Raw genomic sequence first — 15386 nt, forward strand, 5'->3', positions numbered from 1 at the left:
ATCCCGGGTATACTCATTATAATTATATTATTGTAATTACACACCAATCATCAAAGTTGACAAGGAAAAAAGAATATTCTCAGATTCAAATATTCCAGTAACACACTCCTAATTTTGTTTTTGTTTTTACAGGCTCTGTCAAAGTTGGGTCTAATTGATTGGATCGGCAAACAAACGGAGAACGTGATTTTATCCGTTTCTGAAGAATCCAGACTTGCAGTGGCCATCTTGTTAATATTATGGGTAAAATTATGAATAAACTAATATGCTGCTATAATATAAATATTTTCCTTCTCATTGTTAAATAATTGTGTTCTTAATACGGAAGAAACAAAAACAATATAGGTAATAAAACCACATTAGCGTAAAGGTATATAATATGACCCTGTATAACCCACCAAAAGCAGAGGAATTATATTATTCTGTCCCATTATGTATAAAGAACTCTTTCTATTTTTCCCTGATAATTGATAAACAATGACACAATTGAATAGTATTGTATTTGACAAGATGTAATGTCACTTTTCATCGTAATTAAAACAATGTTCTGGTTCGGAAAATCAGGGTTTCAAGTTTAAATGATGATTTTTAGCTATAAAAATATTTCCCAAACTATCTTGAACTTTATTTTAATCACAAAAACACACTACCGCTCACGTATTGATAGCAATACTACTTACAGGTACTTAACCCTCATTCATCACGACCCGGCAAGTACAAATTCATTTTGTCCCACACTTATTTTGACAGATTGTGTCACGTGCCAGAAATCATCACAATGAATTAAATAATATTGTGTATACAATTAGATTATTTGATAATAATTTATCGACAAAGTTTACATAATAAGTGCAGACAGGCTAAGCAGTGTAACAATGTAGATAATTAATTTTATTTGTAACACAAAATTAACATTTTTTATTATTTATTTATTTTTATTTATCCCTTATGGATTATTAACAGTTCAACTGTTTAACATGTCCTTTGTGACAGACGGAGGGTTTACCTGTATTTTAATTTAAACAAAGGGAAAATAATATACGCATAACAGATTGGCATGTCAAGTATTCAATATGTACTTAAACAAATTATCATATTTATTTACTTTGCTATATTGTAAAGGATTTCCAATTCTAGGGCAATCCACCAAAGACATCATGCCATATTTTCATACGACAGTATGCACTTCCTTCTATCTTTATCAATACTATAGTAGGTAGAAATACTTGTTATTTATTAATGTGAATGTATTTATACCATTTCAGGTGTCAGCAATAGCGTCGGCATTTGTAGACAACATCCCGCTGACCACAATGATGATCAGGATAGCAACATCTCTTGGAAACAATCCCGAACTCAATTTGCCTCTTCAGCCACTGGTATGGGCCCTGGCATTCGGAGCATGCTTAGGAGGTATAAAATAATAATTTATTATTTTTGATAATTTAATATACATAAAATGTGTAATATTTTGATAAAGTAGGAACTCATGTATGATGTAGTTGTTATAATGTTCATATAATCCTGTAAAAAGTAAATATGTCTATTGGTAATCTTTGTCATTCTAGTACAATATAATAATACTTTCATCATTAACTGTAAGTACATGGAATAGAAATAAAAAATCATGTAAATTATTTCAGGCAACGGCACATTGATCGGTGCATCAGCAAATGTAGTGTGTGCAGGCGTGGCCGAACAGCACGGTTACCGCTTCACATTCATGGAGTACTTCAAGGTGGGATTCCCCGTCATGCTGGGTAGCATCGTGGTGGCGACCGGATATCTGCTCGTGTGCCACTGCGTCATCCATTGGCACTGACCTCACCAAAACTAGATTAACCAAATAACATTACTACTAAATATTCTGTGGGTATGTCAGAAAGTTTATTTATATTGTCCTCTGCCTGGCGATAATCGCAACAAATAATGTATCTTCATATTTTGTGTCGGTTTTGACTGAGGATTTCGACCTCTCTGGAATATCTAAGGCCATTTATTTATGACTTCACTCGTGCTATTCCATAATGCAGGCGTGGCATTCTGTGGCGTTAGAAACATTGTAACATTATAATGGTGTCTCGTGAGCCGTTGCATCGCAGAATGAACATTGGTTCTCATCAATTATTTACTCGGTCACTCCGATCCATCAATGTAGGTACATTCGTCACCGTTCAGGCAAAAGTCACCAACCCTAAAAACATAGTTTTGAGATATCGCAATTTGAAAGTTTGAAAATGCAGGAAAAATCAGATTTAAATGTTTTTAAAGTTTTATCTACATTACATTATTTTCTCATGTCTTCCTAATAATTTCTTTAAGGTACTTTTACTTTTTGATGCTAAAAAAAACATCTGGAAGGTTTTGAAGGAGGTAAGGTAGCTCAATTATGGTTTGGTGACTTTTGCTTGTTAATAATATGACCAAAGCGATCTTATTATAACAAGCTAAGGTAAACTATTCCTGTTTGGTTATTTTTGCGTATTTCAGACAAGTGTTAGAAGTTTTCAAATGACAAATCAGTAAAACTCACCATCCATAGTATAGTGACTTTTGCTTGTATATTTATAACGAAGGATTTATTTTTTTAGAGTCAATAATGTTTATTCACCTATAAAGACTTTTGCTTGTTAAGATTTTATCGAAAGTCATTTAGTGGAAAACAAATAATTCGGATTTAAGCAACATTTTACTAACTAATGTACCGTGGTGACTTTAGCATCTTAAAGAACATAAGTTTACGCTTCGGGTGACATACTCAACTCAAAACTGCCATTTTCGGGGTTGGTGACTTTTGCCTGAACGGTGACGATATAATCTTGCATGGGAATTTTTCCATGATCTCCCGTACATGCCAAACTAATTATGCGGCGATTAATAGCTATCGGTCAATTGGCCGGTATGCGTTGCGAGCTGTCGCTTATCCAAATAGCCAGTCCATGACTGTGCAATATTGACAGATTATTATTAATAACCTACTTTAATATGATACTATTTTAGACGAATAAATTAACAAAATACTATGTGAAAAATACGTGATCAAATAGAAATTACCTGGAAGAATAGAAACTATTGTCGACTGTGAAGTATTATACAAATTAATAAATAACTTTATGTCAGTGATAGGACATGTTTCTACACAATTTGAAAGAGATGGAATGGGTATATTATCATCACAATACACACTTTGAAAGTCAATGACTTTCATTTTGTGGGTATATTTTAAAGAAAATAATTTTATTAACCACAGAGCTTTCAACTCTCCTTCCCAATATAGTATTATCTTTGTATATTATCATTACTCCTGTTACCCATTATGCTGGTTGTAATATTATATTATAAATATCGAATTCGGCTATAAAAATCATGACAAAAACCTTTGATATTAGATTCGATTGATGTATTCGTGTGCAGGGAGCTGTAGCAAACCGAATATCATATTCTCACCGTGCCTTAATTTTTACCAAGTATAATACATTATAATACAATTATTAGATTATTATAAATCATTTTCGAAATGCTTTCCTTTTATAAAACATTATCTTCCAAAAACAAAATAAAAATAATGGCTGTCATGCTCATTACCTACATTAATTTATAATATTATTTAGGGGTTATTAAAAATACCTATAAAATAGCGAAACAAACCTAATCCCTCTGTAGTATTTAAGATTAATTATTATTGTTATTTACATTTTACATTCAGAATATGGTAAAACTCTATTAGAATGGTGACAACTAAACTTCTTTGTTAATTCTGCATACTTAGACTAATTCTAGAAGATTAATAATATAATAGTTTGTTTTTCATGTTCGCAACTGTTTTAGAATTTTCAAATAATGGTTAATTTTATTACTATTTTTTCATTAAAATATTGAAATTATACAATATCTACAAACTAAGAACCTTTTTGTTACTTATAGACAATATTAATATTATAATAATAAAAATTCCTTTCCTAAGAGATTTTAGAGAACATCTGTTTTCCTTTGTATGTAGGTAAAATACAGTATTTTTTTCATTATAATAATATAGTTAGTTTTTTTTATATATAATCGAGTATTTTTTACCAGTTGAATGTTTTAAATGATTTTATTGTTTTTTAATAATTTATTGTTTTGTGATAAATGGTATTTTTTTTTGAATAGTAAGTATTTATTATTTTTTAGGTTTTTCTGTCACATAATATTATTGTCTCTTATTACATGCAAAAGAATCAACCACAATATTTCTTATGTTAATTTCAATAGTTTTTATTTTATTAACTGAATAAAATATGTAGATATATAAAAAGATCATTATTATAATCACAACTACCTACTTATGAAACGATAAATATTTTTAAGCACATGATATGAAAATATGTATTAAAATGTTTTTCAGAATTTATATCGAAGTTTAGCAATTACAATATGAGTTTACAATAGCCCAGAATGGTCTAAAATGGTTTTAGCGTGTCAATCTACCGCACACATTTAGTCAAATGATTCTTATTGTGACTTCTTTTTAATGAAGCATTTATTTTTAGTGGTATTATCAGAAATCTTTCAGTTTATTTAATAAATTTTGACAGTTTTTTTTTTGTTTCTTTATTAATTTTATTGCTTGTATAGTTAATATTTTTCTGCGTACAATATACCTAATATAGTTTCCTAAATAAATTTATTAATTGATTATGGATGATTATGAATGATTGAGAAAATAATAATTGCAAGATGTAAGAAAAGAGATGTACCTAATTTAAGCTTCTATTCAACATAGTATTTAACTTGCAAGGGACCAATTTTGCCGTAAGTAGTTACTTGAAAAATAGGTTTTTTAATAAAATAATAATATTATTTATTCTTGGCCATTTTAGTCAAAATATTTTAATAAATCAATGATATTGTGTACATAAGTTAAGAGAATGTAAATGATTTGTAAATACAATTAGTTTTAAAATTTCTTCAAATGAAATAAATTTAATAAAAGCATTTACTTGTTATAAATATTGTTTTAATGATCATGATCATAATATGAAAATGTATATTGAGCCTGCTAATCCTAGTGACAATTTGAAACTTTACAGAAGAGAAACAATTTTGCACTTTTATTTGTATTGTCATATATTTTTTATGACCATCATTATAAATTTTTTACAGAATAAATCTTGCTGTGGCACTTTTTTGTATGCTGAAGATAATATTTCAAACCAACCATTTATAACGCATTTGTTCCTAAATGTTTTTTACACACCTTTGGCTAAGCGTCCTCGATTTTATTATTATTCCTCAGTGCAGTGTTGAGTTCACGTTTTATATTCATTTTTACTTTTGCTTCTCCCTTTTCCCACACTACAAATAGCTAACAAATAGCTATTGCAAAATCCAATCCCCATAAATCCATCCGATGACTTCACTATGTGGTGGTTCATACAATTCCTCAGAAGTGGAATAAGGCGAGGGAAAAAATACATTCATATCAAGGTATGTTTTCCAGGTCGACGAAACTTGTATGGTTTTCTTACAAAAAATCTATGAAGCAAATCGAAGTATTCCAATTGAACAATAGTGAGTTCAAATTATGATTCAGTAGGTATGAAAATTAGATGGCTATGAGACGGTCCGGTCCTTCTTTGTCCCATTTTTTAAGGTTTTCTTCAACATCTTAGTGTAATGTGGTATAGGAATATCAATAATTAATACTCAATATGATTCAATAATTATTACAAAATTAAATATTTATTTCATTATATAGAACAAAAAATGATTTATTTACAATATTTAAAAAGGTATAGGAACCTAACATGATAACTTAATACAATAATAATTATGCAATGTTTCTTAAAATAAAATAAATTACAGGTTAATCGGTAGGTAAAAATATTATATTCATACATGTTTTTTCATTTTTTTTAATATTTATATTGCTTTTTATTCAACCTACCTTTATAACAATAAATAATAATCGATACCCCATTTCAATAAGGAAACAACTCAAAATTCAAGGTTTTGAGTTAATAATACCATTCAATGTAGAAAAGTCAGTCAAAAATTTCTTCTATGTGTCATAAAATCGAAAAACCCTTTCTTAGATTAAGTAATCATTAATTCAGTTATATACTGAAATTTCTGGGCTAATTCCTTATTAAACTGTAATTTCATTGCTGAATTCCAATAAACTAAATAATATAAAAAACATAAATTTTCCTCAAAATCAAGGCTTTAGAAAATTCAAACGCCATTATCGTGGAAAGAGATTTTTTGAATTGTTTCTCTATTGAAATATGGTATTGAATTATTGATATATTATATTTTGATATTTTACATTTTTTTGGGGTTTTATAAATTCATTTTTATTGTTTTAGATATGGCTGGAACAGATTCTTAACTATAAAAAAATAATGTTTTTAATTCAAAAGTTGTAATTAATATTTACGTTGTACAGAAGATGATATAAAATAATCGCAGGATGTTATGTAAAACACAAATTTTAGGAAATTTTATCGATACAAGTGTATTTAACACAAAATATGCCTTATTTACTTAGTTAAAGTATAAACAGCCGTTTTTAAAGTGTAGTTATCTAAACACATGTCGATGTACAAGGAATATAGGATTAGTCCGGTTGAAAAATAGACTACTACATAATGAATCGATACAACGATTATAGTCAGTTAAATTATGAATTTTGTTTAACTTTCTATAATTAGAAAAGAGATATGATCACATAGCTTGAATACTCTTTAAAAATAGAGTAGGCTCTCTTAAAAATAATCTTGAAAGATACGTCATTAATTATGTAAATACTGACATCTGTCTTTTTTATCAATAAATTAATTATTTATTTTAGCTCGCTCTTTTACATACTACTAGACAGATGTGAGTCAAAGAAATATTTTAAAACTTTAGGACTTTATGGAAAGTCTCTAAAAGTTTAGAGAAGCATAATAAAAGCGGAGCGGTAACATAAAAGAACTATAATAAATACTAATAATGATTTATGTTTCATGTGGCAATCAAAGCTATTTGTGACTAATACATTATTTAATTTGTTAGTTAAATTATTCTTTATCACAACTCTATACGTTAGATTAACTAAAAATGGAAAGAACCATTTAAAATTTTAATGACAATAGATTAAATTAATAATACTAAAATAGGGTAAAACGAACTACACCTTGAAGGGTTTTCTTTTGAACACTAAATATAATACAATAAATACTGCTTAATAGTTAATAATAACATGCAATGATCATCGATGTATCATAATCTATCATTTAAATCAGATTCTTTTATCACTCAAATATCTCTGTCATCAGTAAATAATAACTGGATATTATATTATTTTATAATAATTGTATTTTATACACTATACATTTTGTTTAATGTCAGTAAAGACTCAAGCCATTAGGTACTGAGGGATAAAAAAATACATCTATGGAATTTAATAATAACTACACATAGACAAAGTCAGTTTATAAATTTTTTCATTTATTTTGAAATTAATAAATATTATAATTAATTATTGAGACAATAATTAAGAGCGTGCTTCAGTGAAACGGCAAATAGTTTTCAACAGTAGGTGTGACAAAATTTGGCGCTCGTCGCCAATCGGAGACTGACAGTCGAGGTGTGCGCACGTCGATTTGTTTTGTCATGACGTCAGATGAATATATTCTTAAATCGTGTAAAGATGACTAAAAAACTTTACGTATGTACTTGAAAAAGAAAAAATTGCAATGAATATACTATTATTATTAGTAATATAACAATAAACATAACATTAAATGGACGCATGTTGTGTATAATTTGCACAATCCGCACATAGTCTAGCCACAATTTATTTAGACCATGCCTCAACTGAAGTATAGCCTTAATATTAATTATGAAAAGTGACTGATATTATGTTTTATAAAAATATTATATTAGGTACTTATAATCACTAGCAATAAAAACTGACATTTTTGAACCAATTAAATATCAGAAGAACTCATTCAATATTTAGTATACAATTTCCATAAATGTAATATTTCATCCTATAGTATCTGCCGTTTTGAATTAAATAAGTACAATAATATTTCTGATCAAGAACATTTTTTATCAAATAAAATGTCATCAATCGAGCAATACCATTCTTGATTGCAATATTAATTTCAGTTACCTATATTACGCTAATTCAGTGTTTCCATTACTGGACATACTGACAGTTCTTTGTCTCATGGACGCCGCCCTTATGGAGGCCCTGACTGACGCCCGGGAGCTGGGTCCCACGAGGCTGGGTCGGTTGAACCCTGACGACCTTCGACTCGCCGCTGACCTCATTGAAGCTAGCGCAAGGGACGATCGGCGGAGGTAGAAGCCAGGATGCTCGTGATGGACTTCTTCTTCTTCTACTGATTTCCTGATAAATTAATAGAAAAAAATGTGTTAACTAGATTTCTTAATAAGGTTACTTAAGGATTTTTAATATTCTTTTAACGTTTAAGTAATGACAATGAAAAAAATTTAATCTGATTTTTAAATGTCGTTTCTAGTGAGAAAAAGTGATTTACTGTGCTTAGATAAACTAGTTTATAGTACCTTGAACTGTGGAGTTTAGAGGTGAATTCATTGATCATAAAATACTTGATAACTTAACTTAATAGCATTTGCTTTTGCGATTTATCAGAATAATTATCATTAGTTAACTTAATGTGTTGTTACATCCCATTCGAAAAAAAATTAAGAAAGTTACATTAGATAGTCACTTACTTTCCACAGCATGGGAATTGCCAGAATGTCTGATCCTTTCCAAAGTTCTCTCCGTCAGCAAGGCTCTGAGGAAGATCTTTATCCACAGTTTCTGGAAGGAAAAGACATAACAGTCCACCGATGACTCCGAGAGTTCCCAAGATCAACAAAGGAAGTGCTTGGTAATATGTCACCTGAAACGGAATAGAATCACTTAATATTTTAAAATACAATTAATTACCTATAATAATATAATTAATTATTATAATATGTTGTTTATCAGGCTTGAATTCCAGGTGTGTCATTTTAGTTTATTTATACGAATGAGGCAAAGGGTCCCATGTCTATTATAAAGTTTATCAATCCTATGCTTTCTGTGTACAGATATTATTCTGCGTGTATATAGCAGTATAATTAATTTCTTACAAATCAAAATATTAAACCGTATAATAAATGTATGTTTATGTTTAATAAAATGTATGTTTAATGAACAGAATATTTGCTTACCAAATAGACAATGAATGGTGCCAAAATACTAGCCACATATCCCATGATGTGAATGAGAGCAACTCCTTGAGCCCTCACCACGGTTGGAAGAAGCTCTGCAGCATATTGTAGACCAATGTTATAAGAAATGTTAACAGCAAAGCGGCCCATGATGGCAAGTCCAGCTGATAAGCCACCTGAAAGTAATTTTTATGATTAAAATGAAGTCTAATTATAATCAAAAACATTTGAGTTTATTGTAATAGATATACATCAAACGAAATAAGTTCTATGACATATGCATAGTCTTATTATGCATTATATTATGTAGATGAATATAAATTATCCAATAAGGTTTAATAAAACTACATAAATGATAAGAAAAAACACTAATATACAGACCTACAAACTTATCTGAAGAATGGGATATAGGAGCCACTGTCGAAAACTACCCGATCAAGACTCGTAACTGAACAAAATCTGACATTTGAATGACATTTTCAAAATGGCGTCCTATGGTAATTCGTAGTTCCATTTTGGCCATTCTACAGATAAATTTGTAGGTCTGAGCAGTCATTGTATTATTAGATTGAAATACCAGGAGCTCGATTTTGGTATAGAACTGAGATAATGTTTATGGTAAATATTCACAGATGGCAATGCAAATGAAAAATAAATGTTAGACCGCAGCAAGTTTAACATGAAGCATGACCGTTTCGAGAACTACAATACTGACAATCCTTTCATAATATATCGCAGCGCCACGACGGCGGCCATGACACTTGAACTTATAATTTTCGCACTATAGGGTAATAAATCATAGCACTAACCAGAAGGAACAGCTGTTGCAAGTAAACTGAAGATCCCACTGAACACCATGGAGCCACAGGCTAGCCATCTTCTGCCCCATCTGCAATTAACAAAAAATCCATTTTTTTATTACCAATAAATACTTTTTGTTTCACGCATTATCTTAATTTTTTAAATAAATTATTATATTTAAATATGTATTGTTTGTCTAAATTTATTATTTTATTTTTTTACGTCTGTGCGTTCGAGATTTTGAAACAGGCACCTCCTGTTGTATCAGAGAATTCACCATTATAAGATGGTAACAAGTCAATTGAAATCTATCAGGGTAAATGATAGAATTAACGAATCAATTAAATAGTGTCTACCAAGTTCTGTACATTATCAGCTTAATTAATTTTTTAAGACAAAAAAAGGAGGAGACAGATCGTAAATAGTTTCGAACTCACTTGTCCAACACAAGCGTCAAGAAAGTATCAGCAGGCAACTCGGTGGCAGCGGCCACTGTGAATGTCAGGAATACGTCGAGTCCTAGTGATCCAACGTTCCTCACGTGACCATCAAACACCAGAGAGATAATCATCCAGATGAGAATCAGCAGAATGACTGTCTTGCGAAGACGGGGCGTCTTGAACAGTTCCAGGACGGAGTAGCTGCGGGCTGATGTCTCTTCTTCTTTCTGGATCTTCAGGCAGGATTCCTGGAAGCATTTCAAAGTAAATACTCATTTAGTCAGTGTCTAGTAATTTAGTCACCGTAAAGAACTAATTTTTATTTTTATCTTACAAATTAGTATTTTCTAAAGTCAGAACTTATTTAAGGAACTCTATGAGAAACCTTTTGATTTATGAATCTTGATTTTGATGATATCTCAATTAAATTAAATAATTTGAATGAGATATAAATACTAGGAGAGCCAGCTGGGAACAGACACAATTGTGAAATCAGCTTAAGGAGAACTTCATTTAGCAATGGATTGATCTAGGCTGATTATGATAATAATATAAATAATATGTACCTATATCAGGGATGGCGAACCTTTTTACGTACACGTGCCAAAATTTACCAAATAATATTTTTTGACTGTCTGACGTGCCTCTCGTACTCGTCTCGTACATTTAAAAAAAAAAATTGCTTGTGGAAAATGGAAAAATGGAAAATGGAGAAAATTGAGGTTAGAGCTGTTATTAAACATTTTAATATAAAAAGGTTAACAGCAAAGGAAATAAAAAATGAGTTGGATTTAGTTCACGGCATATCTGCTCCTTCACTTGCAACTATTTATAACTGGTTAAATGAATTTAAACGTGGTCGTACATCAACAAAGGATGAACCACGCTCAGGACGTCCTGTAGAGGTGACTACACCAGAAATGATCAATAAAATCCACGATATGGTGTTAAGTGACCGAAGATTAAAGTTGAGTGAGATAATTGAGGTTACAGGGATCTCAAAAGGTAGCGTCATTTCTATTTTACATGACAAATTGGGCATGAAAAATATTTCTGCAAGATGGGTGCCGCGTTTGCTCACAGTCGACAATAAACGCAATAGGGTGGTGGCCTCTAAAGCCCTGTTGTCGCTCATGCAACGCAATCCGGATGAATTTTTTCGTCGCTTTGTAACTGTAGATGAAACATGGATACACCACTATACTCCCGAGACGAAAGAACAGTCAAAGCAGTGGATTGCGAAGGCAAACCATGTCCAAAGAAGGCGAAAACCGTAAAATCAGCTGGTAAGGTTATGGCTACTGTATTTTGGGATGCACGTGAAATTATTTTCGTTGACTATTTGGAAAAAAGAAAAACAATAACAGGGGATTATTATGCATCTTTACTGGACCAGCTAAAAAACAAAATTGAAGAAAAACGGCCTCATTTAAACAGGAAAAAAATCCTCTTTCATCAAGACAATGCCCGTGTTCACACATGTTTACGATCAATGGTTAAAATTGAAGAATTGAAGTTCGAATTGTTCGACCACCCACCGTATTCGCCAGATTTAGCCCCCAGTGACTTTTTCCTATTCCCAAACTTAAAAAAATGGCTAAGTGGACAACGTTTTTTTTCAAATGAAGAAGTCATCGATCGGACAAATGCTTATTTTGAGGACCTTCCGAAAATTTATTTTTCTGACGGTTTAAAAAAAATTGAGAAACGTCTAACCAAGTGTATTGAGCTCCAAGGAGATTATGTTGAGAAATAAAATAAAAATACAAAAATAAAACCTGTTTTAATGCTTTTTTCTAAGGAATTATTGACCCACCCTCGTACCATCATGTTTCTTCTCAGTACGGCTACCAAATTTAAACACAACATAGTTAAACATACTGCCTACTAAATTAACAAAAAATAATTACCACTAACTTTATTTTTAAAGTTCGCAGTTTAAAATGGATGTAATCGTTCAAATCGATATTGACCGGTGACGTTTCTAAAAATTACAATTTCTGAAAATTACAATTCTAGCCTTTTTATATCTTTTATTCTTTGAATATTTCTTTCCATCTTTAAAGAGATCGTGAAAGCATTTTAACCACGCTTCCTTCATATATTCGTCTTTTTCTCTTCCATTTTTAGCGATTATGTTTGAGGCTAAATAGCAATCAGCTGTTTGTATTTGAACGACTGTCGATAAATTTCATCAGGTTTGTTGATTGAATATTTTTGTTTTTAATTGCCTGTTGGTCTCAAGCATTGTAAATCGATCAGAATCAGAGGTTCACTACACGGCTTCTCCTCTCGGATATTGCAAAATAAATTACTACTACTTACAGTAAAATCTTTCAAAACTTTCTCCGGGATCTTAGATTTGTTAATTTTCTCAAATTTCTTCAAGATGACAAGAGCTTTGTCTAATTTTCCTTGTGACACCAACCACCTGAAAGAAAAATACATATAATAAGTTAGTATACATACATAGATGCCTACAATTAATATATGCGCTCTGAACTAGGTACACTTTTACAAGATGCACTACTAGGTCAAAGTTTGGTGATGATCTTATTTTTGTTGGGATTGTGTATTACACAAAAATAGTTTGGTACCGACCTGGCACTCTCGGGGACTACCCACGGAGTAGCGATGGCGAGCAATAGGGGAGCTGAGGTGATGACAGCGAACCATCTCCAATCGGCGAGGAACCAGGCGATCCACGGCAGTAAGCAGGAGGCCAGAGTAAAGAAGAGAGCGATGGACATGTTGGCAACGAAAGTACGCCATTTTGGTCCAACGTACTCCAGCACTGGAAATCAAAAAAGATATCTAATTAAGAGACAAGAAGGTCTCGGAATATACCAAAGGATACAAAAGTTGTTGCTCTGTTGGCATATTTTTACCTTTGATACAAATTCTAAATTCAATACTTGAAGACAGATGGTTCTGTTTATTTGTTAACTTTTTAATGTCTTCAGTATATTTTTCTTGGAAGGTAGGCTAAATAAACGTCTAGTATGGAGCTGAATATTAGTACATTATGAAACCTTCGTCATTGTAATATTTATATTATCACAGAAGTGGTGACGTTATGTCTGATGGTGAAGTGTTTGCGTGGTCCGAATTCAAATGGAAATTAAATCAGACAAAAAAGAAAAATCTACTTAAAAATACTTATTACATTATATATATTACAAATAAATAGGCACTCCAGTATCCATGTCTGAAGGTTAGCGCTCAAAAATAATATGAACTACTTTACCTTCTAGTGGGTCTATTCTATACTTATCGAACGCTAAAGTGATATAGTGATAAATACGACGGCTAACTAGGGTAGGTTTGTATCAAAGTATTAGCACTTATTGTAACAATTACAATAAGATGGTTGTAATTGTTGCAATAAGTGCTATATTTTAACAGCACCTCTCTTGGATGTGATAAAATTTAAAGCAAGGTAGACAGTTTTGACTTTTTAAACGGCTAACTTATTGTAACAATTATAATACCTCAATACAAATATGTAATAAATACTATCACTTTATCACTTTAGCGGTCAATAGTCGCGTTGTGTATAGAATACACCCGTAGGTGTGGTTGTAAAAACGTATTATTCTCAAGTGTCTATAAAAATGGGAAATCTTAAACACGGGTCAAAGAATAATATGCCATTTTCAATATTAATGTCGACATTTTATTACAGTATTTGATGACATTCAGGAGGCTTTATATTAAATTTATTGTATTGAGAACTCTCATCTCGAAAATTTCCGTTTCTCTAGAATGTAATTATTCTATTTTTAAATTTCGAATTTTTTTCATTACATGACGTGTACCTATGTTGAATACAATATTCTGAGTATATGTTTCTAGCTTCCTGTCACTGTTAGTGAGCATACTAAAAATGATTAATAATTATTGTCCTGATTTATCTGTCTATATAACACACCACACACACAGTCATACAAACACACTCCTTCTCTGTATTTTAATACATTGAGCATATCAATACCTAATAATGTTGACAAGTGGCACTACCACCTAGTATATTCTCACATTTTTTTTATTCACGGGAAGCAGAAAAACTAATCTAGAAATTTTGACAATCAAATTTTCCGGAATTCCTTTAATTGTGTTAACTATCAAATCATGGTGAAAATGGATTGTATTAATAATTTTAATAAACCACATTTTTTTTTACTGAATCCACTTTTTTAAATTAAATAATTGTACCGGTTTTGTCCGCCTCAGAGGGTAATTTTCAACTCAGAGAAACCAGTACAATATAAAAAAGTGAATTCAATATCATACAAAAAAAATGTGTTTTATTAAAATTAATAATATTCCGGAATTCTGAAATCTCAAGAAATTACAATCTCCATATTTATGCATGCCCAAAAGGTGACGAATTTTATTTTAAATTTACATTTATTGCGCACTGCTCTTAAATAAATGTTGGAGTATTTAAATTTAATCTAGATATATAGGCAGTTCATATTATTAGAATAAATTAGTTTGGACTACGTATTAATTATTAATAGTTAGGTACTGCTATGTTTGAATCACCTAAACGACAAAGTATACAAATCGCCTACATTCATTTATTACAATTTTATAATACCTAGTATTATAATTAAATTAAGACTTTGTGTATAAACAGCTTAGATTTTGTTTCGTGATACTGAATTTGCAATACCTAATGGCATTTACTCCGTGATCCATTATCTTCTAGACAAGACAAAGAATTTTCGATTATAGTCGACACGTTTATATCAGCCATCTACATAGACATAAGTGCATGCATACACCTTGGAAGAACAAAGCATTTTGTTCAGTGCAATTTTATTTCACTTGCATAATCGCACCTTTATAAAATACGATATTAGCTACAAAAGGTATCTATTATTATTACACTACTCAATAAGTTTAGTGTACTTTATTTCA

General features: G+C 30.8%; 2 protein-coding genes across 4 annotated transcripts in view; one reads left to right on the forward strand and one right to left on the reverse strand.

The window, feature by feature from the left end:
• hoe1 (OCA2 melanosomal transmembrane protein hoepel1) overlaps nt 1-3959 on the forward strand; it is a 40203-nt gene extending 36244 nt beyond the window's left edge. For all 3 annotated transcript variants that reach the window (XM_085956309.1, XM_085956308.1, XM_085956310.1), the window contains 3 exons: nt 133-243; nt 1266-1413; nt 1644-3959. In XM_085956309.1, coding sequence (XP_085812435.1) covers nt 133-243; nt 1266-1413; nt 1644-1822 — 438 coding nt within the window. In that variant the 3' untranslated portion in view covers nt 1823-3959. The remainder of the gene's footprint in view (nt 1-132; nt 244-1265; nt 1414-1643) is intronic.
• A 3962-nt stretch (nt 3960-7921) lies between these two features.
• The window catches only part of LOC147065178 (organic cation transporter protein-like), a 67293-nt gene continuing 59828 nt past the window's right edge, over nt 7922-15386 (reverse strand). The window contains exons 6-12 of the mRNA XM_085956697.1: nt 13062-13254; nt 12786-12891; nt 10458-10708; nt 10029-10108; nt 9220-9395; nt 8734-8906; nt 7922-8383 (exon numbers count right to left, since the gene is read on the reverse strand). Coding sequence (XP_085812823.1) covers nt 8149-8383; nt 8734-8906; nt 9220-9395; nt 10029-10108; nt 10458-10708; nt 12786-12891; nt 13062-13254 — 1214 coding nt within the window. The 3' untranslated portion in view covers nt 7922-8148. The remainder of the gene's footprint in view (nt 8384-8733; nt 8907-9219; nt 9396-10028; nt 10109-10457; nt 10709-12785; nt 12892-13061; nt 13255-15386) is intronic.

Source organism: Rhyacophila brunnea, unplaced genomic scaffold (assembly GCF_057557595.1).
Source record: "Rhyacophila brunnea isolate RB1 unplaced genomic scaffold, BYU_Rbru_1.0 scaffold_6, whole genome shotgun sequence".
Lineage (NCBI taxonomy): Eukaryota > Metazoa > Arthropoda > Insecta > Trichoptera > Rhyacophilidae > Rhyacophila > Rhyacophila brunnea.